The following is a 27,597-nucleotide window of genomic DNA, read 5'->3' as shown; positions in this document are numbered from 1 at the left end:
TGGTATTTGATCTTATTAATTATGCTGCTAAGTCATAACTAGTGTGCTACATTTAGTTTTAATCATACCCTAGTTAGTGACATTTTATTTATTAAATATCCCCATCTAACTCTCCCCCGCTGAGTTCCGAATATTAGAGGCAGACGTCACGCGTAGGGACGAGACAGGCTGCATACACTATCAGAGGCATACGCGCTCGCCGCTCGTCGGACCAAAACTGCTGTTTTTTAAACTTTAATGTGAGTACCTACAATTTTGAATAAAAAGAGGTTTTATCTATCAAACGTGGATGGATGCTGCCAAAAGCTCTCCCTGTTACATGCTTTTGCCCTATTACCTTGAGGTAAGGGGCCATTACCCACCTGAGTGTCTGCACACGAAGAAGCACTTGATGTGATTCACCTTAGCACTCTAACTGCAACGTGTGCATGCTAGGACGTTGCTGTCACATATTTAAATTCAAAGGACTTTTTTTTTTCTTGTGAAAGTTTTTTTTTTTTTTTTTTTTCCCATTGTTTGTTTTTCATTTTTCAAGATTTGGGACATTTACCTTATCATCCTTTGATGAAGTTTTGCACATTATGCACCTTATGTAAAAAGCAGCGAACCACTCCTCCACTGCCTAAAAGGCTTTCACATTGCACTTTATGTTTGCACCATACACAGTGTCAATTTTTGAGCTGTGGATGCACACAGCTTCAACTATTATGCACTTTAGGACCATTGTCAGTTATTGATGTTTAGTTAGTTTTATTATCACTGTTATTTACCCTCCAAGTATAAGGGTTTCACTTTATTAATTTTTGTTATCTTTTATGCTATACTACATACTTATTAACCTTTTGTCACGTCCTTGGTTGTTACTATCTATATCCCGAATACTTTACGCATTTTTTAGTTATTATATTAGCTTTAACACTAATACCACCATTGTAATTTATCTTCACTATTTATTACCTTAACAACATAAGTGACATTTATTATCTAAGCCACACTGGTCCTTGTATTCAGGATTAGCGTACCCATTTTATATATATCATCAATGAGTACCTGTGCGACTATGGCACCAGGACAGGGTCAGGGGAGCTTTTTTTTTTTTTTTTTTTTTTTCAGGACCCGGGTCCCCAAACCCTTTTTAGGACAATACTATGCAAATTAGCCTTTAAAATGAGCACTTTTGATTTCGAAAGTTCGAGTCCCATAGATGTCAATGGGGTTCTAACGTTCGTGCGAATTTTCGGTCCGTTCGCAGGTTCTGGTGAGAACCGAACCTAGCCATAATGTAAGTCCAATTCACCCAAAAAATGTTTTATATGGTATTTACCAAAGAAAAGAGGGGGGGGGGAATGCCGGTAAGTGCCGCATAAAAAGCTCAAGACCAGTTCACGGACCAGAGTGTTAAAAAGCAAGCAGGGTTTAGCTGGCAGTATTTGCCAAAACAGCCTGGGGTCGGGAGGACTGTTGACAAACAGCTGGTTGCTAAGGAGTGGGCCGGGAAGCCGGCTGCCGAGTCATTAACAACCGATGACTCATAAGTAGAGATGAGCCCGATGTTTGCCTGTTCGTCGAATAGCAAATAATTTGGGGTGTTTGTGGCAAATTCGAAAGCCGCGGAACACCCTTTAAAAGTCAAAGTATCAAAAATGACAAAGTATAAAAAAAAAAAAAAAAAAAAAATGGCATGGGGTCCCCCCCAGCCAGTCCATATCAGGCCCTTTGGGTCTGATATGGATTTTAAGGGGAACTCCACGCCAAAGTAAAAAAAGTGTGTGTGCGTGGTCTCCACCCCCCCCCCCCCAATCCATACTAGACACTTATCTGAGCATGCAGCCTGACAGGTAAGGGGAGGGGTGTGAGCCCCCCCCCCCCCACGAACCATACCAGGTCACATGCCCTCAACAAGACCAGGTAGGTGGGTGATTTCAGGCAGAGGGACTCTGCCCCAGCACCCTGTCCCCATGTTTTTCTTCTACGTCACTGACAGAAGCTTCTTTGGCCACACCTATACCTCTATCCCCAGGAAATTGACAAAAAGGATCCCAAACTGCCCACCTAGGTCCCCTAAATGGGGCCCAGCCTTGACACAATACTGAGGGAGGAAGGGGAGACAGATCTCCTATTACAATTTGAATTGGCAGCAAGGATGAGAAGTGTTTATCAGAATGAGGAAGGACATCTGGTTATAAAGGATGGGGAGACTGCAAAGGTATTGAATTTATTCTTCTCCTCCGTCTTCACGAGTGAATCGAGGGGCTTCAGTAACCAAAACTGCAGTGTTTATCCTTGACACATCACAGGAAGCACCCTAATGGTTAAGAGGACAGAATTAAAATTGGACTTGGGAAACTTCACATTAATAAATCACCGGGACCAGATGGCTTGCAACCGAGGGTACTTGGGGAACTCAGTCAAGTAATTGCCAGACCATTGTTCCTAATTTTCACTGAGAGTCTACTGAATGGAATGGTATCAGCTGATTGGAGAAAAGCCAATGTAGCACCAATATTTTAAAGGGCCCAAAATACATCCCTGGGAATTACAGACCAGTTAGCCTAACATCAGTAGTATGTAAACTCTTGGAGGGGATGATAAGTAGGGATGAGCCGAACACCCCCCCCAGTTCAGTTCACGGCAGAACATGTGAACTGATAAAAAGTTAGTGCGAACACCGTTCAAGTCAGTGGGACCTGAACGTGAAAAATCAAGTGCTAATTTTAAAGGCTAATATGCAAATTAATGTCATAAAGTGTTTGGTGACCTGGGTCCTGCCCCAGGGGACATGTATCAAAGCAAAATTTTAAAAATGGCCTTTTTTCGGGAGCAGTGATTTTAATAATGCTTAAAGTGAAACAATAAAAGTGTAATTTTCCTTTAAATATTGTGCCTGGGGGGTGATTATAGTGTGCCTGTAAAGTGGCACATTTTTCCTGTTTAGAACAGTCCCTGCAGCAAAATGACATTTCTAAAGAAATAAGTCATTTAAAACTGCGGCTGTAATGTATTGTTGGTTCCCAGCAATGTAGATGAAGATCATTGAGAAAACGGCATGGGTCTCCCCATTACCAGGCCCTTGGGGGAACCCCACACCCAAAAAAAAAAAAAAAAAAAAAAAAAAACTGCCCCCAGGCCCTAAATCTGAAAAAGCAGTATACAGGCGGTCCCGGGTTAAAACCAGATATGGACTGTAGGTATGTTCTTAAGTTGAATCTGTTTGTAATTTGGAACAGGTACATTTTTGTAAGTAGCTCCAGCCAAAGAATTTTATTTTTGAGCTTTTTGGATAACCTAGGGAAGGGTTGTCACCCCTGTAACATTTTGTTTTACTGTCTGTGCCCCTGTTCAGAAGATTTGACCTCACTTTCTGACTCAATGACAATTGGATTTTGAAAATTTTGGGTTATTAGGGAAACAAGGATTGGTGATAAAGCATCAGTGAAGACACCTTTTTTCCCATATTAACTCTTACAGGAGAGAATTGCCCTTCCTAGGAGTAGATTTCCTATTGCTTCCTGTTGTCTCCCTCCATTTTGTAAGTGTCGTTTGTAAGTCGGATGTTTGAAAATAGGGGACCGCCTGTATATACTATACGGCCTGCCCTATATACTCTGTGGAAAATTGGGCCTTAGGTGTTGGTGGTACCAGAACACAGTAAGCCCTCCCAGTTGCTCTTGGTGGGCGCTGGAACAGGCCCTGCTGTGAAATATATTAAGAATTGTGATTACATGCCCCTGATAAACAGGAGCAGGAAAATTGGGCCTTTGGTGGTGGCACAACACTGTAAAGCCTCATAGATACTCTTGTTGAGCACAGGAACGAGCCCTGCTGTGAAATTTTTGATCAAAAATTGTAATTGCACACCCCTATTACACAGGGGCAGAAAAATTGGGCCTTAAGCGGTGGTGATGCCCTGAACCAAAAATATTCTTAGAAGCTATCATCGTGAAGATTGAAGAGGCATAGGATAGTCACTCAGCATGGGCAGTCTTCAAGGGATCCCACACCCATAGAAAAATCGGTTACATCAGCATCAGGTGCTTGGTAGCTGGTGATCCAAGACGGATTCATTTTTATGAATGTGAGCCAATCAACAGTCTGGACAGGCGCACTCTGTGATCGGTTACAAAGCCTCCAGCAGCACTGAATGTGCGTTCAGAAAACTCTGGATGCAGGACAGGCCAGTAGCTCAATTGCATATTGAGCAACTCTGGCCAGTGGTCCATACTCAAGACCCAGTAACCCAGTGGATTTTCTTTTGGAAAGGTCTCCGAGTCTGATCTTGCCCCTAGATATTCCTGCACCATGTAATTCAGACACTGGCAATTGGTTGCTGGAACCGATCAGACCTGGGCGCTGAGGACTGAAGAATTGTCTGAAGGCATCGGTCAGCCGGCCACCTTCTTCACGCTCTTTCTGTGACTGAACAAACCCTCAGCAACACGTCCAGCACCAGGAAATTGTAACCTCCCTGGCTCTGGAAATGCATTGCACAAACCTTTCTGCAAGGCCTCCCGAAGATGTTTCATCCTCTGCTCCCTTTGCGAAGGCTGGATAAGTTCTGCATCCTTACACTTGTAATGTGGATAAAGAAGGGTTGCCAGCCAGTAATGATCCCTCTCCTTGATGCCATGAATCCTAGGGTCCTTTCGCAGGCTTTGCAGGATTAGGGAGGCCATGCAGCGTAAGTTTGCAGAGGCATTTGATCCTGAGTCCTCTGGGTCACTAAGGATCACTTGATCCGCAACCACCTCCTCCCAGCCACGTACAACTCCATGGTTTTCTGGGGACTGAAAAAGATCCCTTAAAGACTGCTGCTGATGCTGAGTGTTCTCCTCTTTCTTCTGGCGGGCCCGCAGGAATACTATCTGGATAAAGGGGACCTTGAGAGGTAAGGAAGTCCTCTTCCTCCTGCTGTTCTGCCTCAAGTGCCCTGTCCGTTATTCTACGCTGCATGTGCTCCAACAGGAAGACAAGAAGTACAGTAAAACTGATGCATGCACTGTCACTGCTCACCATCCTCGTGGCCTCCTCAAATGGTGACAGGACAGTGCATGCATCCTTAATCAGTAGCCACTGGCGTGGCAAAAAATGCCAAGCTCCCCTGTCCTGGTGCTATACTCACACAGGTACTCATTGTTGGCCCTCTGCTGCATGTGCAGCTGCTGCAGCATTGCCAACATTAAGTTCCACCTGGTGGGCATGTCAGAAATTAGGCGGTTCTTGGGTAGATTGCATTCCCTTTTTGAAGGTCAGCCAGCCGAACACCGGCATTATATAACCGGCGGAAATGACCACAGACTTTCCTGGCCTGCCTCAGGAGATCCTGTAAGCCTGGGTACCTGCTCAAGAACCTCTGCACCATCAAATTCAGGACATTAGCCAAACAGGGAACATGGGTCAAGTGTCCCTGTTGGAGGGCAGAGAGGAGGTTGGTGCCATTGTCACAACCATGCCTGGCTGAAGCTGGCATGGCGTCAACCACCTCTGAGCCTGCCCCTGCAGAGCTGACAGAATCTCTGCCCCAGTGTGGCTCCTGTCCCCTAAGCAGACCAACTCAAGCACCGCCTGGCATCTTTTTGCCTGAGTGCTTGCGTAGCCCCTTGAACGCCTATGGAGCACCGCCGGTTCTGAGGACAAATCTACAGAGGAAGAGGCCATAGAGGAAGGAGGGGGTGGAGGAGAGAGCTGTGGCAGAATCACCACTAGCATTTTGGAGGCATGGTGGCGGAACAAGCTCCAGCAATACTGAACTCTGTCCTGCATCCTTCCCAGCTGCCAGCAGAGTTACCCAGTGCGCCATGAAAGAAGGGTAACATCCCTGTCCATGCCTGCTGGACCATGAGTCAGCAGTAATATGCACCTTACTGCTGACCGCCCTGTCCAACGAGGCCAAGACATTGCCTTACACATGCTGGTAGAGAGCCGGAATGGCCGTCCATGAAAAGAAATGGCGTTTTGGAACCTGCCACTGAGGTACCACACATTCCACAAATTCACGAAAGGGGGCAGAGTCTACCAGCTGAAAAGGCAGTAGTTGCAGTGCTAGCAATTTGGCCAAGCTAGCATTCAGACGCTGGGACCGAATTTCTTTTGACGGTTTAGCAACTGGGGTAAGGAAATTTGCCTGCTAAAATCAGATGTTGGTGTACCGCTAGCAGATTGGCCGCAAGTAATTGGGACACCTGTTTATATACCTTCATTCCTCTCAGTGCAGGTTTTAGAGAGGACTGGAGGTATAGTGGGGTTGGAGATCCCAGCTGATGAGGAGCAAGGAGAGGTCCGCCTTGTTGTTTGATGTGGGTCTTTTAAGTGCTGTTGCCAACGGACTGCATGGGAGGTCCTCATATATCTGGTCAAGCATGTGGTGCCCAAGCGGCTGCTGTTTTGGCCACGCTTGATACGTTTCAGACATATGTTGCAAACGGCAATGGTGCGATCTGATGCACACGTGTCAAAGGCCCACACCAAAGAACTTTTCAAAATATGCGGGAGTCAGCAGCGCCCTGCACCTGCTTAGCTCTGCGGTGTGATGAAATGGGGTGGCTGCCCTTAAGATGCCCCCTGGAGGGCATCCTGCCTCATTGGAGATGTGCCTCCTCCTCCTCCCTGCAGCTGGGGGAACATGACTGCCAGTTTCTTGTCCTTCTTGGGCACCCCCTCTCTGTAGGCTCACGTTACTCCCTTCCTCATCCTGGGTACCATCATCGGCGCCTTCAAATCGCTGCGCATCCTCCTGCAGCATGTACCCAACACTGTGGGCGAATAGTTTGGGGGACTCCGTGTATGATGGTGGGGCTAGGGAAGGAGTGACTGTTGACATGGAGCTGATGGAATAGGCCATTACTCTGAGCCTGGGTGACAGAGGAGGAGGACTGCTTTGTTATCCATTCCACTAACTCTTCTGCATGTTGTGGCTCAATAACATGGCCAGCTGCAGAAAAAAAGGACAAACGTGCCCCACGGCCACGTGCTGAGGATGCACCGTTTCCACGACCAGCACTGTTGACTGTAGACGCAGAGCCTGCTTGCCCTCTTTTAGTGGCCTTTTGAGCGTCTGCCTCTCCTTGGTGGCCTTCCGGACATGCTGTAAATTTTGTTTAGCAAAACTACACTACACTGTATTGTGTACTGTGCACACCACCGGAAAAGTAGTAGCATCTGCTCTAGGGGTGCACGGTACTGTGTACACCAACAGAAGTGTAATCACAACTATGGGTGCACTGTACTGTGTACACCGCCAGAAAAGTACAGGGGGTCCCCGGGTTACAAACAAGTTAGGGACTGTAGGTTTGTTCTTAAGTTGAATCTGTTTGTAAGTCGGAACAGGTACATTTGTTAAGTGTAGCTCCAGCCAAAAAAACTATTTTTAAGCTTTTTGGATAGCATAGGGAGAGGTTAACACCCCTGTAACATTTGTTTTGCTGTCTGTGCCCCTGTTCAGAAGATTTCACCTCACTTTCTGTCCCAATGACAATTGGATTTAGAAAATTTTGGATTGTTGTGGAAACAAGTCTTGGTGATAAAGCATCAGTGGAGGTACCTTTTCCCCATAATAGCTCTTACAGGAGTGAATTTCCCTTCCTAGGGGTAGATTTCCTCTCACTTCCTGTTGTCTCCCTCCGTTTGTAAGTAGGAGTCGTTTGTAAGTCGGATGTTTGTAACTAGGGGACCCCCTGTATTAGCAACTGCACTATGGGTGCACGGTACTGTGTACACTAACAGACGTGTATTAACTATGGGTGTACTGTATGTATTGTGTATTGTAATTATACTGTCTGCCCTCCATGTTGTAAAGCGCTGCGCAAACTGTTGGCACTAAATAAATATTATTATTTATTATTATTATTATTATTATTATTATTATTATTATTATTATTATTATTATTATCACCACCTCCCACTTTTAGAGTTTTTAGTACGGAGGGACACATTGGTGAAGAGACAATGTAGCGCACACAGTCTGAGCCTACCCACTTTATATATTGTACACACAAATACTTGTTAATTACTGCCAGATTCTCAGACTCCCTACAATTTCAAATATCAAAACTCTCTCCTTCCTCTTCCTCTTCCTCTTCCTCTTCCTCGTAGCAGAACCCACCCCCTTTACTTGGGTGTCTGGAATCAACACCTCCCCTTACATTTTTATCAGTGACAGTATTCACCCTGCCTTTAACCACTTTATTGCAGGGCACTTGTATACCCTTTCTGCCCAGACCAATGCTCAGCAGCGCTCTCGCACTTTGAATGGCAGTTACTCAGTCATGCAACACTGTACCCAAACAATTTTTATCTTTTTTTTTTCACACAAATAGAGCTTTCTATTGGTGGTATTTAATCATCACTGGGTTTTTTGCGACATAAGTGAGAAAAGTGTGACAATTTTGAAGAAGAAAAACACTATTATATTAACGAAAAAAAAAAATTTACAAATAAGTAATTTTTGTTCATAAATTTGATCCAAAATTTATACTGCTACATATCTTTGGTAAAAATGACCAACATAAGTGTATACTGTATTTGGTCTGTGTGAAAATTGGTCTACAAGCTATGGTGCAAATTATTGAGAATTGGTCACACCTGATGCACTGACTATCTCATCTCTTGAGGCTCTGAAATGTCAGTAAATACAAATACCCCCCCAAATAACCCCTTTTTGGAAAGTAGACAGTCCAAGGTATTTAGTAAGAGGCATAGTGAGTCTTTTTGAAGTTGTAATTTTCACAAAATTCTTGGGAAAAGATTTTTTACAAAAAATTTTCATAAGTTATTTCTCACACACAGCATATGCATACTTTCAATTACACCCCAAAATACATTCAGCTACTCCTCTCGTATGGCAACTCATTATGTCTCCTAGAATATACCTTGGGGTGTTAGCTTTCCAAAATTGGGTCATTTTGTGGGTAATTCCATTGTCCTGGTGCTCCAGGGCTTTCAAAAGTGTGGTAGGTCATTAGGAAATTTTTCACAGCCTGGCCACATAGCGAGATCCAACATGCAGGGAGCACTATCAGGCGTTCTAGGAGCATAAATTGCACATAACATTTCCTAACGACCTATCGCACTTTTGAAGGCCCTGGAGCACCAGGACGATGCAGTTGCCCACAAAATGACCAAATTTTGGAAAGCTAACACCCCAAGGTATATTATGAGGCATAATGAGTCTTTTGAATGGTTCACTTTTTTCTGTAAAAAAAAAAAAAAAAAAAAAAAGTTTTTCTTTCTGCGTTTTCTGAAGACTTGTGGAAAGAAAGAAAAAAAAAAGTCAGTTTATAAGATATTTCTAACACGCAGCACTACATTACACGCCAAAATATATTCTGCTACTCCTCCCAAGTATGGCGAAACCACATGTGTGAGACTTTTACACAGCCTGGCCACATAGAGAAATCCACCATTGCAGTAGTACCATCAGGTGTTCTAGGAGCATAAATTACACACAATTGCATTCCTTTTTGAAGGTCCTGGAGCACCAGGACAGTGGAATTGTCCACAAAATGACTCAATTTTGGAAAGCTAACACTCCAACGTATATTCTGAGGCATGGGCTTGTGACAGGTACTCGGGTACTCTGATGGGCTAGTGACATGTCTTCTGTATTGGGGGGGGGGGGGGAGAGAATCGGTGTGTTTGGTGTATACTGTAGGCGGTAACAAGCTGTTACCGCAGTTTGTTGACATTCTGTGACTGGCTGTGATTGGACACAGCCGGTCACGCGGTAAATAGCCAATTTCATTGGTGGTTTACCGCGATCGAGAATGGGCTGTGTCAGTGTGACAAGCCTTGTTCCCGATCGCTGCTTGTGAGCATCCTAGGAGATGCCGTGCACAAGGACAATGCATGTGACCGGCTGTGATTGGACACAATCGGTCACGTGGTAAAGAGCCAGTTTTTACTGGCTCTTTACACTGATCTGGGATGGGCTGCGTCCCAAGGGACACTCCTCATCCCCGATCACCACACAGGAGCTGTGAGAAGCCCAGGACATCATGACGCCCGCCCGGAGGGACAGAGCGTTCCTGTGGACGTCATATGACAATGGCCCGGTATGGAAGTGGGTTAAAGTGGTTGTAAACCCTTATCCAGTGAAATAACTAGCCTCAGGTGATACAGAGATGAAAACTATCCTTCTACATATCTTGTACCGGTTTATCTGCAGCCTTCTCTTCTCTACATTCAAAGGTGATATTGAAAAAAGACACAAGTCCATCTAGTTCAACCAATAAAAGGGGGAAAATCATACAATCCCATATACACAATCCTATACCCATAGTTGATCCAGAGGAAGGCAAAAAACCCCAGAAAAGCTAAATTCAGTTTGCTCCAGCAGGGGGGAAAAAAAATCCTTTCTGATCCCCCGAGAGGTGATCAAATATTCCCTGGATCAACTTTAGCTATAAATGTTAGGATTCACTTATAATATGTCCATTTAGGAAAGAATCCAGGCTCTTGAGGGAGTCATTTTCACGGTTTTTCCTGTGAAGAAACCTTTCCGTATTCTGAAATCTTTTCCTCCTAGATGTAAAGTGTCCCCTTGTCCTCTGTGATGACCTTTTAAAATGAATAACTCAACACCAAGTTCATTCTATGGTCTCCTTATGTATTTGTACATGTTGAACATATCCCCCTTAATATCCTTAAGAGAATAAATTCAGTTCCTCTAATGTATCCTCATAGTTGAGCTCCCCCATGCCTCTTATCCATTTGGTTGCCCTTCTCTGCACTTTCTCCAGTTCTCTACTATCCTTTTGCAGTGGCGTCTCCAGCTTTCAAATTTAGGGGGGGCACATGTGGGGACAGGGACAAAAGTAGGGGGGCAACTATAAAATGTGTATGTATGTATGTATGTATGTATGTATGTATGTATGTATATACACTCTATCTATCTCCTGGGGCCCTTTACTACGACCCCACAACGGGCCCTTTCACATGTTCTGCAGTGAACTCCCTTCCTACTGTATTGGGGTCCCCCAGGGTGGCAGAAAACAAGAGATATATGTCACCAGCATATCAAGAAAATATAAGGATCCAAAGCAGTTGGAGAACTATCAGGGTTGCAAAGGTTGTCTTGCCTCCGGGCCCTGGTGTTCTGCCACTGTGGGGTTCCCCAGCCTCCTCTTGCTGTCCTGCCCCTGCTATTGACAGCTCTGGTCTGGCATCTCTTGGAATTTACAGGCTGGTCCTCCTGTCCTAAGGACGGGAGAAATCAGTCTGTTTTTTCAGTAACTGAAAGTCCTGGTGGAGTTCTCCCTGCCAATGAGGATGCAGGTGAAGGAGCAGATCGGGCGGCCGTGGTTGTGTGAACGCTCGCATTATGCAGTGTCAGCGAGCAGGGGAGGGGGGGAGGAATCACCCGCAGGAGCTGACTGGGGACTCTCTCCCTCTTAGACATTGATTTTTTTGTAAAAAAAAAAAAAAAAAATTTTTTTTTATGGTGGGGCACAGCATAATGTTGGGGGGGTCAGGGCCCCCTCTGGGCCCCCCCCTAGGGTCGCCATTGTCCTTTTGAACTGGTGCCCAAAACTGAAGTGCTTATTTCAGATGAGGTCTTCATAATTTGCACAGGAGCAAAAATTTATATCTTTTCTCTCTGGAGTCTATACACTCCTTAATACAAGAAAGGACTTTGCTCGCTTTGGAAACCGCAGCTTGGCATTGCATGCTATTAAGCTTATGCTCTACCACAACCCCCAGATTCTTCTCCACCATTAATTCGTTTAACGTGCAGGATTTCGAAAGCTTGTCTGAGCCCTCAGAAAATAGGGGGCCGGGACCTTAATTTACACTCTGAAAAGATCTGAGAGCTGATTTTGAGGGAAAGGACCCCCCCTGCACAAAGGAACAGAACTGAGGCTGTCAGTCAGCTAGAGGTCCCTCCCCTGTCACTCTTTTCTCATGGTGTCAGGAAAACTTGTCAGAAGTGATGCATGCTGATAGAATAGGGATAAGGTGCAGACAGAAATGACATTTAGTGCTCTTGAGACAAGTACACTCTATATAGGGATAAGCTTTGTTCATATTTCATGTCTGAGGTTTACAACCACTTTAAATTGTGTCAATAACCGCATCCCCTCCCCTTTAATTGATATCAGTGGCAGAGATCCCACCTTTAAATTGATCAGTGGCTACTTTCTCCAATGAATGGGATCAGCATCAGAACTATGCAGACGCTGTTGGGAAGATCATGACTCCACCCACCACTTGCATCTACACAGATACTGTGCAGGGTTCTAGAATGAGCATTTCAGCACCCGACACCGGAACACAGATCAGGTCTGGGATGCATTTGCATCACATTTCAGAACCGTCCAACTGGATCTGGGTTGGCCTTAAAGTATGCTATCCCATGAGGCTGTAAAGTATAAGTCAGTGTTTCTCAACCTTTTTCCAGTAGGGGCACCCTTAAAAAGTATTTTCAGTCTTGAGGCACCCCAGTCCAAGGCTTTGTTCACGTTACTGTGTGTCACGGAACATGCGCAAAATCGCACTCGTTCCTGACACACAGACAAATGCTCTGCTCTTTAGGGGTGCCATTAAATCTTAATGGTACCTTACACGTTAGAAAATGTGGGGTGCTTTTGGTGCAGTGCAATTTAAAAAAAAAAAAAAAAAAAAGTTGGGATTTCCTTCCCTGAATTTTTGTGGTTAGGGAAGCTTATTGAAATGAATGGGCTGCACTGCATGCAGCAACACAGATGTGAACCAAGGGCTTGTTCACATGTCGGGTTGAAGGGGTGGTAAAAGCACATGGTTAAGCTGTTTTTACCACCCCAAATTCTTCCCCTTTAGCTGCAGAGACAACAGCTGGGGGTGTACACATGTTGTGGCTGCAGCTGGAGGTATACCCAGGGTGAATGGGGCTGAACTGCAACTACCCTGCAACTGTGTACATTGCACGGTTGCGGTGTAGTGATGCTGCATTAAAACAGGTGGTGAGGAGGCAACATAATGCCTCTGAAAAGTGATCTGCGCATAGGTTGCTTTTCAAAGAAGCAGTCCTTGCTGCTATCACAAACAAGACCTACAAAAGCAGTTCTGATGGTACAGGAATGGGGGGGGGGGTCAGGATTAAAAGTAACATACGCACACACACATATACAAACACATACATGTGCACACACGCATACAGACACTTGTACATACGCACATGCAGACACGTGCGCAGACACACATGTACACACACACATACAGACACACACATACAGACACATGCACACACATACAGACACACATACAGACACATGCACACACACACATGTACAGACACACATAGAGACAGACACTCACATGCACACAGACACATGCGCGCGTGCACACACACACATGAACAAACACATACAGACGTACACACACACACATACAGACAGACACTCACATGCTCACGCACATACAGACACATGCACACACATACCAGACACCTGCACACACACATACCAGACACATGCGCGCGCACACACATACAGACACATGCGCGCGCACACACATACAGACACATGCACACATGCACACACACATACGTACACATGCACACACACACGTACAAACACACATACAGACACATGTACACACATGCGCGCGCGCACACACACACACACACACACACACACACACACACACACACACACACACACACACACACACACACACACACACACACACACACACACACACACACACACACACACACACACGTATAAAGCACTTTTAAAACGAATCTAGCTTCTAGCACAGTACCTTTCCAGTTTCCTCATTCAGCCAGGTACTGCACTGTAGGGGGAAGCAGAGAGCAGAGCACACTCCCCTGCACTTTACTTTCACTTTGCTGATGGTTGACGGAGCTTCTCACAGTGCCGATGTACAGCTCGGCGGGAGATCGGGCTCCTCTGACAGCCCTTCTCTCCCCTGATCCCGCGGCACACCTGAGAACCTCTGACGGCACACCAGTGTGCCGCGGCACACTGGTTGAGAAAGGCTGGTATAAGTCAATATCAAGCATTTGAAGAAGTCTTTTCGACGAAACATGTCTGGGGCATGGTTACACGGCATTCCATCGCACTGACATTAGACACTGCTGTCTGGAGAGGACTATGCCGATTGGACTGCTGGGCCCTTAGAAGGTTGGGTGAGACACACCAGTTTACACTTCAGATCCGCTGTGACCGTGGTGCACCGTTGGATCATTGATCCTGTTGTTTGCTGTGGATTTGTTCAAAGGCTTATTTGTTTCAGTTTAAAAGTGAGTGCAACTATTGAAGTGTGCTTGGAGTGATTTTAATAAATTTGTTAAAACCGTATCACCCTATGTGGAGCACTTTATTCATTTGTCTTTCACATATGGAGCCGGCTTGATTGCAGTCACGGTTCATCACATGCAACTCAGGTGTGTTTCAACTGCTGTTTTGCCATACACGAGAGTGGGAGGCTATACATTCTGGTGAGTGCGCTCTTCAGAGGGAGTGGTGTCACTATCACAGTGGTGTGTTGGAAGAGTAGAAGATCTATCAAATAGAAAGATTGAAAAACTACTGTTGTGCTGGATTTTTTTCGTGTGAACTTTTTCCATGGACTTTTCACAGTTTATGATTTTTGTAATGTTTTTATTTTTATACTGACACTTTTCACGGGGTGTTATATTTCTATCTTTATTACTGTTTTTTTGTATAGAATCAGTGTCACCGGTATCATGCTGTTTTGACTCCTATATCTTTACAAATATATATTAGCGCCGCTATCTCTATCTGTACACATGTGAGAGGTATAGTTTTGGGATTCAGAACAACTTACACATTTTAAGTGGCAGCTTTTCACTGTACACTGTATGTACACATCTTGTATTCATTTACACAACAATCATTTAGTTTTGTCACTGGTCTTTGGTGCAGTGGAGTGAGAGAGAACCAAGGGCGGCTTATTTTTAACTCTCTTGCTACAAACCAATATCAAGTATGCAAGTTAAAGTCAGACTGCAAATAGGATGCAGGCAAAGCAGTAGCAGACTATTTCACTGTTATAAGTATAGACAATAGTAATCGTTTAAAATGTACCTAAGAAAAAATACACATTGCTTTATTGTAATCATACAAGGGTATTACGAAAAAGGCAGATGCTAAAAATTTTAGTGCTTTACCAATTACAAAACCCAGTGCAAATCACATCCAATGCTGTGAAATGTCTTATGACCTGTGCCAAATGTCTTGGGCCAGTTCTGTTTTAATGCCTCCTCCTATGAGCAGCACTACTTGACCAATAATTCTCCCCTTTAGCAAGGACCACTTGACTTTTTACCAGTATTGGAGGATTTCTAAATTGAAGAAAAGGTGCCCCCCCCCCCCCCTTCTTCTTCTTTTTTTTTTTTTTTTTATTTATTTTTTTTTTCCCCCTCATCACCTAGAGGTGGTGATTACAGTAAAGTTATTTGAGTAGAGGTCCATTTTAGGTCTCTTCATGCGCTAGTGCTGAACGTGTGTGTGTGGTGTTGTGTTTTTTTTTTTTTTTTTTTTTTTTTTTTTTTCTTATTGTAATTTTTCTGTCTCTGCAGAGCTGGATTCCCAAGTTATTTAAGAAGAAAACATGTACCACTTACATAGAAGACAACCGGCCCAACAGGTGTGTTGCTTTTTACAACTTTATATTGCTAACTGCTTTATTTGTGATTGTTTGGTTTGAGGCTGCTTACTCCAAATATTTAAAAGAGAACTATGCTAAGTTTTTGGTGTTTTTCCACTGACTACATATTATATTCCCTATGCAATAGCATTGATTTTAACAGCTATACATGTTGACGAATGAACAAAAAATGGAGCCTGTATGTTACTGCGCCTAATGGTCACCGCTAAGCAAGTCTGCAGCAGAAAAAGACCAACAAAACCCCTGATCATGAAGGTGCTCTGCCACTTGTGCTTCATGTGAGTCTTGAGGTTGTAAGCAGGCCTTCCAGTGACACTTTTATACAGGATTTAAATAGTGCCAACCTTTTTTTTGCAGTGCTTTACAAAGTTAAAGTAGGACAGTACAGTTACAATACAGTTCACTACAAGAACATTAGGAGGGCCCTGCTCTAAAAGGCGGGGTGACTCACAATAAAAAAAATCTTGGGAATATATAAGTACAGTTTTTAGGTGAAGGTGGGGATAGGTTTCCCTGAAGAGATGAGTTTTCAGGCATCACTTAAAGATGTAGGAGTTAGCTGGACTATTCCAAACAATGGGAGAGGCTCTGGAAAAGTCCTGGAGGTGAGTATAAGAGGTGGTGATGAGGGAACTGGAGAGCAGGAGGCCTTGGGAAGAGCAGAGTAGATAGTTTTGGTGATCTTTTTGTTGGAAGAACATGTAATGTACTGTGAACTATATAGTGTATGCATTATACCTTTCAGCAGGTGGCACTACAGTATGATAGTGTATTCTATGGTGCAAAGTAATAGGCTGTACCATCTGTATCCAAATATGAACTTGTATGCTCCTTGTTCTCTTCCTGTTCTATGATAAAAGGCATGTAATATATTTCTACATAAAAGTAAAGCCGTTTGCTGTATCCAAGAAGCTTCCAAAGCATGAGTTCAATACTTAGCTAATAGGTTATGGGCCCAGGCACCCAGCAGCACCCAGAGGCACAGGAAAGAATACTCAGTGAGTACAGCAAGTCATTGAATACTGTATACAAAATACTGAAACATGGCAAGTGGTTCAGATGTGAAGTTTGCTATTGCAACGCTAAACCATGCCAATTACCAGCTATGGAAATTTAAACTACAAATTTTTCTTGGCATGGATGACTTCGGGGGCGAGTGCTGAATACACACAGACCCACAGATGGAGAGACGGAGGACTAGGATAGGAAGGACAGGCAGGCAAAAGCAATTATAAGCGTTACTAGTGGAAGATGATCAGCTTATCCACTTATAAACAGCCAAAGGTATGTGGACTTCATTACAAAAACTGCATTAGCGTTCAAGTCTCAACAGCAAAGCTGTTTGCTAAGAAAGCTATACAAGAGGAGACTAGAAGTCCAGCATATATGACCACGTGAAAGCTATGCTAGAGATCATAGAGCAGCTGCATGCCATTGGAGAGGACATCAAGGATAACCATATTGTTGCCCTGCCCCTCTGCAGCCTTCCAGAGACATGTACTGCTCTTATTAATGCTTTATAAACTAGATCCGAGCAGGAGCTGACACTGGAATATGCCCAAGGGAAATTTCTTGATGAATGACAGAAGCCAAGAAAATGCATGCCATGACAAAACTCTTAAGATGTACAAAGGCACAAATCACAACAAAGAAAGCAGAGCCTGTTTTTGCTGTAAAAGGACTGGCCACTTAAGACTGTTCTATCTGGAAAGCCGAGCAGAGAAAGCTATTGTTGTCCACAAGAGTCAAAGGAAACCGCAGACACATCATGGAGTGGCACCTTTTTAAAAAAAAAAACACAAAGCGGCAAGCCATGTGGCTGGTGCATAGAATTAGGTGCCACAAGCCACATGACTAGCGATGAGACCGTCTTCACAAATATTGATTACAGTGCAAAACACAGTTTTCCTAGCAAACGGGAAAAGCATCACATCAGGAGGTAAAGGCCAGGGCTTCCTGAACTGCATTACATCACAAGGTCATCACAGTATACTTATAAAGAAACCAGGTATCTACTGACACTCATTGATTTTTATTCCAGATACACACCTACTTATCTGATTAAACACAAGAATGAAACATCAGAGAGACTTTGTTGCCATGTCTAGCAACAAATTCCAACGCAAACCAGGAATAATATGCACCGACAATGGGGGAGAATACATGGATAAAGAAGTGGCCTCATATCTTAAGAGACAAGGAATGGTACACCAGACAACCACACCATACACTCCTAAACAAAACTGTGTAGCAGAAAGGAAAAATCACACGCTTATAGAAATGGTCAGATGCATGTTGGATAACTAACTACCTCACAAGTACTGGGGAGAAGCTGTCATGACTGCAACCTACCTACAAGACAGACTACCCTTCAGTCATTAAAAGTACTCTATTCAAAATGTGTCATGGATCAAAGCCTAGCATAGGGCACATCAGTGTTTGAATGTAAAGTATATGCCTTTATTCCAAACAAAAAGCAATCCAAGCTGGAGAACAGAGCCATAGAGGGCATTCTAGTAGGCTACAGTGAGCAAATGAAGGATTACAGAATCCTACACTCAAAGACTGACAAAGTGACAATAAGCCGTACTGTTTATTTTGATGAGAGCCCATCACCAGAAACGCTGATCCCTGAAAACCATGAAGTGAATATGCCAAGCAAACCAGAAGAGTCAACCAAAGCAAATCTTTGCAGGAGTCGGAACAAGAGTTGGAACTCGCAATGCCTAAATCAAACTCTCCACCAGATCCTGCTGAACTGCCTGAAAACAGAAGATCCACTCTGACTACAAAGGGGATACCACCCCACAAGCTGTCCTACGCTGTCAAAACACACGGCATACTTGAACCAACATACTGGGAAGACATAGAAAAACTGCCAAAACGTGAAGCCAATATATCGAGGCAGCAGAAGAATAAAGTCACTTCAAGAAAATAAAACCTGGACACTCAGAGGTCCCCCCTAACCGCAATATTATAGGAAGTAAGTGTACTTTCAAAATTAGTCGGATGCAGAAGGCAATAGCCACAAATACAAAAGCAGACTAGTTGCCAAAGCTTACTCCCAGAAATTTGAAGATTATGATGAAACATTTGCTCCCATCAAACACTCTACCATTCTTGGTATTGCACCCGGGAAGGGCATGCAAGGGAAACTCCTAGACTTTAAAACTTCTTTCCTATATGAAGACATTAAGGAACATCTCTACACTGAGCAACCACCAGGGTTTGAGCAAGGAGACAACCTTGTGTGTAGACTTCAGAAGAGCATCTATGGTCTCAAACAATCTGCAAAGATGTGGCATGTAAAGGTGAACAAAGTACTTACCAGAGGGATTCTCAAGAAGTAAAGCAGACCCCTGTCTCTGCTCCAAGAATCAAGACAGATGGATATACATCCTCATCTAGGTCAATGACATTGTATCCTGTTTTAAACAAGGGGGTTACAATTGGTTCAGGAGCTGAAAGAAAATTTTTAAATCAGAGCTAGGGAACAATAACTTTCATCTTCTCTCTCCATTTGGATTCCCAGATAGTAGCTATCGTCTCAACCAATCTCAGAAAATCTCTATCTTGGAACAATTCCATATCCAAGATGCAAAGGAAGAGAACTCCTATGGAACCAGGCTATCCAGAACAATGGAGCAGAAAACTTGCTACCCAACTATATTTATCACAGAGCAATTGGTAAGCTGCTATGTTGCCACTGTGACAAGACCAGACCTTGCTGCAGCAGTGGGCATACTATGGTGGAAAGTTTTCAGCTACCTGTCAGCGTGATTGAAACACAATAAAGAGTGGTGCAGTACCTCAAAGCAACAATTCAGATGAAGTTACGATTACCAGCAATATCCAATCCAAAACTGGTCGGATATGTGGATGCTGATTGGGCCGATGACTGCACAGACCGCAAATTCACAAGTGGATTCATCTTCCAGTATGGGGGAAGGAACCATAAGTTGGTCTAGTCGCAAAGCAAGCAACTGTCACTCTAGCTTGAACTGAAGCAGTGTACATTGCAGCAGCATTCACGTGTCAAGAAGCAATAGGTATTTTGTTAACTTTTTGTGGACATTGGGATAGATATGTCAAAAACCAATTCCCCTTTTTTTTTTTTTTTTTTTTTTTTTTTGGGTATAAATAATGTGAAAAAGAGGGGATGGGTATGGCTCTGCTCTTAAGAGGTGACCTATAGGTATGGCTCTGCTCTTAAGAGGTGACCTACAACCTCTAAATACTTGAAAGGTGTGTGTCACGGGTGCATTTAATGCAAAAAGTAACAAAAGTGCAGAAAATATAAAATCCTACTGTATGTATGTATATACACACAATCCTGTGCAAAACTCCAGATGGCGTCCCATTGACAAAACGCGTAGGGTGGGACTGTACAGCGTGATTGCATCACTTCTGGTTTCGAGCCATGGAGCGCAGAAAGCTCCAATTTCCGGATTTTAAACAGTTTTCGCTTTTAATGATTTTTATTAAATGTGAGTACCCATAAGTATTAATACACTTTTGGATATTTGTACAGTATCACACTATGGAGTAGGGATGAGGTTCGAGTTTAACTCCATGTTCAACTTGAACATCGGCTGTTTGCCAGTTCACAGAGCAGCGAAAAATTTGGGGTGTTCGTGGCAAATTCGAAAGCCGCGGAACACCCTTTAAAAGTCTATGGGAGAAATCAAAAGTGCTAATTTTAAAGGCTTATATGCATGGTATTGTCATAAAAAGTGTTTGGGGACCTGGGTCCTGCCCTAGGGGACATGTATCAATGCAAAAAAGTTTTAAAAACAGCCGTTTTTTCGGGAGCAGTGATTTTAATAATGCTTAACGTGAAACAATAAAAGTGTAATATTCCTTTAAATTTCATACCTGGGGGGGTGTCTATAGTATGCCTGTAAAGGGGCGCATGTTTCCCGTGTTTAGAAGAGTCTGACAGCAAAATGACATTTTCAAAGGAAAAAAAGTCATTTAAAACTACTCGTGGCTATTAATGAATTGTCGGTCCAACAATACACATAAAAATCATTGATAAAAACGGCATGGGATTTCCCCACAGGGGAACCCCGAACCTAAATTTAAAAAAAAAAAAATGGCGTGGGGGTCCCCCTAAATTCCATTCCAGGCCCTTATCCGAGCACGCAACCTGGCAGGCCGCAGGAAAAGAGGGGGGAGACGAGAGTGGGCCCCCCCCCCCCCGGACCGTACCAGGCCACATGCCCTCAACATTGGGAGGGTGCTTTGAGGTAGCCCCCAAAGCACCTTGTCCCCATGTTGATGAGGACAAGGGCCGCATCCCCACAGCCCTTGGCCAGTGGTTGTGGGGGTCTGCGGGCAGGGGGCTTATCGGAATCTGGAAGCCCCCTTTAACAAGGGGACCCCCAAATCACACCCCCACCCCTGTGTGAAATGGTAATGGGGTACCCCTACCATTTCACAAAAAGTGTTAAAAATGACAATTCCTTTATTTAAAGTTTTTCTTTTTCTTTTTCTTTTTCTCCCATCTCCGTGAAGCAGCTGCCAATCCTCATTCTGCTAATGCCAGTGTGCATGCACGGAACCATAGCCAGAGACCAATGAGATCCAGGGTGGGCATGCACAATGGCACCTCTATGCTAACGCACGCCCGCGAGTGCCAATGTGCTAAGGTGTTAATGCGCATGCATGTACGCTGGCGCGAATCCTGGCACACAGCACCCTATATAAAGAGTGCCTAGCATCAGTGCTGGATTGTCTTCAGCTTGTTCCTGTTGTTACTCTACCTGATTGACCTTGTTCCTGAAAACCTGGCTATCTCCTGACCATTCTCTTGGATCTCCCCTGCCTGCTGAACCTGCAATACTGACCTTGGCTTGAACTTATGATTACGGATCTGCCTCCTGATTCTGTACCCTGCTGCCCCTCTGTTGCCATCCCCTGCCTGTTCCTGACTACGGTTTTGCCTTCTGACTTGGTACCCCGCTGCCAGCCTGTTGCCGACTCCTGCCTGTTCCTGATTTTGCAGTTGATCCTGATCTGGCTCCCGCTGAACAAGTTTGGTGATCAGTTTCCACTTCTCCTCAGCAGAGGTTCCTATATCTCCAAGTTCCAGCCTCCTGCCTGCAGGCACTTGCACCCTTTCGTTGCCCTCGCACTCCCTGTACCCACCACCAGGGGTGCTTGGACCGGAACCGTGCAAGAGGCCACCCTCTTTTCGGGCTCCGCTGTAAGGTACGTGACACTCCCATGGATGCGGAGTGGCCCAAGTACGAAGTGGGGAAGAAGACGCAGCGGAGGAAGATGCCTGACGAGCACACCGGAGCAAGAAGCAGAGGATCAGAGGAAGAAGAGGATGGAGGAAGAAACCGAAGGAAAAAGGAACAAGACCCAAAGAAGATGGAAAGAAGAAGACTTTAAATAAAGGAATTGTCAAAAACTGTCTCTTGTCATTTTTAAAATTTGACACTTTTTTTTTTTTTTTTTTTTTTTTTTTGTGAAATGGTAGGGGTACTTTTGTACCCCATTACCATTTCACGCAAGGGGGCGGGATCTGGGGGTCCCCTTGTTAATGGGGGATTCCAGATTTCGATAAGCTCCCCGCCCGCAGACCCCCACAACCACTGGCCAAGGGTTGTGGGGATGAGGCCCTTGTCCTCATCAACATGGGGACAAGGTGCTTTGGGGGCTACCTCCAAAGCACCCTCCTAATGTTGAGGGCATGTGGCCTGGTACGGTTCAGGAGGGGGGGCGCTCTCTCGCCCCCCCCCCTTTTCCTGCCGCCTGCCAGGTTGCATGCTCGGATAAGGGTCTGGTATAGATTTTTGGGGGGACCCCATGCCTTTTTTTTTTTTTTTTTTTTTTTTTTTTTTTTTTTTATTATTTTGGTTCAGGGTTCCCCTGTGGGGAAATCCCATGCCGTTTTTATCAATTAACTTTTATGTGCATTGTCGGACTGACAATTCATTAATAACCGCGAGTAGTTTTAAATTATTTTTTTTTTTTTTCCTTTTGAAATGTCATTTTGCTGTCAGACTGTTCTAAACACGGGAAACATGCGCCCCTTTACAGGCATACTATAGACACCCCTCAAGTATGAAATTTAAAGGAATGTTACACTTTTATTATTTCACTTTAAGCATTATTAAAATTGCTGCTCCCGAAAAAACGGCCGTTTTAAAAACTTTTTTTTTGCATTGATACATGTCCCCTGGGGCAGGACCCAGGTCCCCAAACACTTTTATGACAATAACTTGCATATAAGCCTTTAAAAATTGGCACTTTTTTGATTATTCATGTTCGAGTCCCATAGACTTTAACGGTGTTCGCGTGTTCTAACACGTTTTTTGCCTGTTCACATGTTCTGGTGCGACTGGTGTTCGGCTCATACCTACTATAGAGTGTCTTTCCTCCTCTACATGTGGGCAACATCTAAGTTTAACAGTGAGGAGACCACTTACATCGCAGACAAGGAGGCACTTGGCGAACACAGGACAGGAAGTTTCCTCCCACCCCACAGGCTACACAGTGGCTCATACTGTGAAGGTGAAATACCTCGTGGGGTGAATAATAGTGGTGAGTGGGTTTCTTATGGGGCATAGTTTTCCAAGAAGTACAGAACAATTTGAAGGAGCACATTGTCACTTTATTGAACTTTATTTATACACCAGGGTTTAAGGACGGTATATGCATATTTCTGAACCCAGTTTCACAGCAACAATATACACCAGCCATATATATTGGATTTTTTTTTTTTTTTTTTTGCATGTTTTGCACAGGAGTGTGTGTGTGTGTGTGTGTGTGTGTGTGTGTGTGTGTGGTTTTTTTGTTTTTTTTAATTTTCGTTTGAACATAACAATATGCATTATATATAAGCGGTTAGGAAGTTTACACAGTAGGATTTTTTTTTTTTTGTGGATTTTTGTGACTATACAAATTTATTTTCTGCACTTTTTGCATTTAATGCACCCGTGACACACACACACACCTCAAGTATTTAAAGGTTGTAGGTCACCTCTTAAGAGCAGCGCCATACCTATCCCCGCTTTTTCACATTTATTCTAGATTTACCTTAGGGTGAATTTATTAATAGAGGTCTTAGTATTCAACAGGTTTGACAAATATGGAAAAGACCTATTTTCTGATCACCTTCTTTTAACTGAGACAAAGTCACTGAGATTGAATTCTCAGATACATCAGACTGCAATACAAAGGGACTTGACAAACCAATTTCAACAGTATTCAATGAAGGAGCATTCTGTAGATCCCATTTCAAAGGCATCTGTCTGGGTTTGACCCCACCGATCAAACACATCTTTTTGTCTCAACGTTAAACCATTATTTGATTTTTTTTTTTTTTTTTTACATTTCTGTAAACTCATTGCAATGATTTACTTCACTCAAAACTTGATATAATGCCTTGTAAGATGTTGGCATTGGAATAGCAGAAACTGTTCTATTTACTGTGATAATTGTCTTTGTCCATAACTAATTTGCATATGAAGGAATCCTACCTGACTTTTCATTAACTGAACTGTTTCTGTGTTCGGTTTCTGCCCTGCCCTTTGTAACAGAGTAAATAACTCAGACAAAAGAGTAACCTGTTTCTCTAGACTCTGTGTAGTCAGCAAAAACTTGTCCACGTGATGGAAAATACCATACTTGCCGGGGTATAAGACAACTGGGCATATAGGACGACCCCTTATTCTTCCAGTGAGAACTCCAACAGGGAACTTTAGGCTCGGTTCACATTAGGACGACTTGTTAGGCGACCTAGGTCGCCTGACAAGTAGCGTCCCGTTCAGTACAATGGAACCGTTCTAATCGCGGTTCTAAACGCAAGTCGCTCCAACTTAGAAAAAGGTTCCTGTACGACTTTGGGGGCGACTTGGGGCGACTTGCATAGACTTCTATACAGAAGTCGTTTTGCAAGTCGCCCGGGCAGTCGTGTGCAGGTCGCCTCGGTGAGGCGACCTGCAAGTCGTGCCGCCTCTGGTGTGAACCGAGGCTTATTTTCAGCATTGTTTTTCTTTTGAAGATAATCATGGGTCTTAGTTTGGCACCATCAGTTGTACATGCTAGTACCACTGTAAAACTCGATTTCTCATGTCCTGTTTTAATTAACATGGTTTTTGCACCTTTTGAATTGACTGTTTTATTTCCAACCATATCGAAATTCATAGGAGTTTCATCCATGTTTCTGATCTGACTGGACACGTTCCTGTGTTTCTTGCGCTGTTGTATTACATATCGATGGAAATTACTTACTGTGCAGTCAAGATCTGCAGGTAATTTTTGGCAATTTTGGTGTTTTGCCTAAGTACCAGATCATGCCTTTCCAAGAACCTAGAACACAAGGATATATAGTGGCCTTAAATCCTTTGCTGTGATCTGGGTTAGATTTGGCCCACTGAAGTGCAAAAATCCGTATGTTTCGTGTCACTACAAAACCATTGTGACAATGCTCATGCACCATGTCTGCTACAAGCTTTTCGAGTTCTGCCCAGTGTGGGGTGCCTCTTCTTAATGCACACTTTCCCCTTGGCATACTCCTTCTTTTTTTTTTTTTTTAATGCATCTTCCTTTGCTTTCCAGTCTCGGACCATCTTTTCTGTTACTCCATATGGTCTTGCAGCAGCGCAGTTTATATTCCTTGGCAAAGTTTACAACTTTGAGCTTGAAACTGGCTTCGGGTCTCCTTCTCCTTGCTGGAGCCATGCTGGGGGCCTGTATCAGCCATTTCACACTAATCTGAAATCTGTCAGGTATTACGGTACCACTGTATCACTTTTATGAAATCAAAGGAAACTGGTGAACTAAAAGTCCCAGAGATCTTACAACTGGTAGGCAGCAATAATAAATTCTCTCCTCCAAAGCACCATAAATCATACCTGTATTTTATATGAAGGGGAGATCTGTAGCTGGATGTGCAGTACAGGATGTTGGCTACACACTGTATATGATTTGTTATGTACAGTAGCGCAGGGTACACACAGTATATGATGCTTTCTTATGTAGAGCGACAGGTACACGGTATATGATGCTTTGTTACCGTAGTACAGTAGCGCCAGGTACTCTGCAGAATACAGTGTGCACCGCTGAGCCAATCACGGCAGGCAATGTATTTTACTAATCTGTTGGATACAAAGCCTGCTCAGGTTGGCAGAGGCTGTGACATCAGCCTGTGCCGCTCTGACTCATTGTAATGTATCCTGCTCGGATTGGAAGAGGTTGTTACTCCCAATCCGAGCAGGCTTAGCGGGCTGTGTATTCATCAACCGAGTGAATCACCCGCCGGGATTGGCTGAGCGGAGCATACTGTATGTATACAGTATTACCAAGCACCGGGCTGAAATCCAACTGGTAGCCGCTTCATACCCGGCGTATGACGACCCCTGCTTTTTGGCTGTGTAATTTAGGTGTAAAAGGTCGTCTTATACACCGGAAAATACTGTACATTCTGGTCTAGAGACTTTTTTGATATTTTCTTTAAACACACGTGTACTATACCGTCACTAATGTCCAATCCTGGAATTATTCTAGTGAATGCATAGGTTTCTTTAAAAAGCTGAAGGTAAGTTTTTATATATTGACAACTTTTAGCTAATGATACTGAAAAATGACTATTATCGAGGTGTGTTTTTTTTTTTTTTTTTTTTTTTTTCCCAGTACAGAAAATACTTTGGCCTTGGCATCCAGGTGTGACAAATTTTAATCGGGAATAATAGGTTTATTTGTAATGCATTTATTCAGTGATCTTAAATCAACTGATAGACTACCAATTATTAGCATTCTTTATAAGCCAAATGCAATTTACCACTGATTGTGCTTTCTTTAATATTCCTTGTTGTAAAAATTCTTGTACAATGTCAGAAACTGGACCTATTGATTCTTGTGGCAACATATATTGAATTTGGGGTTTAGGATCTTTTCCCTCAATGTCTGTTTCAATATCTTTAACCACTTCCCGCCTGCCCACGTCCTATGACGTCCTGGGCTTTGGGCGGGTATATCTGAATGATGCCTGTAGTTCCTATGGGAGGCAAGGGGGGACGTGTCACACCCCCCACCCCTCCCGCCGCCCTCCGGTGCCGTTACGATCGGTGAGGCGGAGAGCGGATCCGCCGGCGCCGGATGTAGATCAGAGATTTCCGGCGAACCAGATGGTCGCCGGAGTCTCTATGATCATCGGAGGCCGGGCGTGATGTTATGACATCACGCCCGGCCTCTCCATTCAAAAAAACGGTGCGGCTGGGAAGCGGTGATCTTTTTATTTTTTTTTATTTCAGGCTTCCCAGCCTAGTGGTGAGATATGGGGTCTTATTGACCCCATATCTCACTATTAAGAGGACCTGTCATGTTATATTCCTATTACAAGGGATGTTTACATTCCTTGTAAAAGGGATAAAAGTGATCAAAATCTTTTTTGAAAAAAAAAAAAAAAAAAAAAAAAAAAGTGTCAAAATAAAAAAAAACAAAATATAATTATCAAAAAAAAAAAAAAAAAATTTGAAGCGCCGATATCCCCGTGTGCTCGCACGCAGAAGCGAACGCATACGTAAGTCCCGCCCACATATAAAAACTGTGCTCAAACCATACATGTGAGGTATCGCCGCGAACATTGGAGCGAGAGCAATCATTTTGTCACTAGACCTCCTCTGTAACTCAAAACATGTAACCAGTAAAAAAAAATTTCAAGCGTCGCCTATGGGGATTTTTAAGTACCGAACATTGGCACCATTCTACAAGCGTGCGCAATTTTGAAGCGTGACATGTTAGGTATCTATTTACTCGGCGTAACTTCATCTTTCACAATATGCAAAAACATTGGGCTAACTTTACTGTTTTTTTTTTTTTTTTTTTTTTTAAACACACAACTTTTTTTTTCCCAAAAAAAAGCGTTCGAAAAATTCCTGCGCAAATACCGTGTGAGATAAAAAGTTGCAACAACCACCATTGTATTCTCTAGGGTCTTTACTAAAAAACATTTGT

General features: G+C 43.6%; 1 protein-coding gene across 2 annotated transcripts in view; it reads left to right on the top strand.

Moving 5' to 3' along the window:
• TRPM4 (transient receptor potential cation channel subfamily M member 4) overlaps nt 1-27,597 on the top strand; it is a 604,715-nt gene that overhangs the window by 78,946 nt on the left and 498,172 nt on the right. For both annotated transcript variants that reach the window (XM_073602273.1, XM_073602274.1), the window contains exon 2: nt 15,539-15,606. In XM_073602273.1, the coding sequence (XP_073458374.1) occupies nt 15,539-15,606 (68 nt within the window). The remainder of the gene's footprint in view (nt 1-15,538; nt 15,607-27,597) is intronic.

Source organism: Aquarana catesbeiana, linkage group LG10 (genome assembly GCF_042186555.1).
Source record: "Aquarana catesbeiana isolate 2022-GZ linkage group LG10, ASM4218655v1, whole genome shotgun sequence".
Classification (NCBI taxonomy): domain Eukaryota; kingdom Metazoa; phylum Chordata; class Amphibia; order Anura; family Ranidae; genus Aquarana; species Aquarana catesbeiana.
This window is presented reverse-complemented; position numbering and strand designations above follow the sequence as displayed.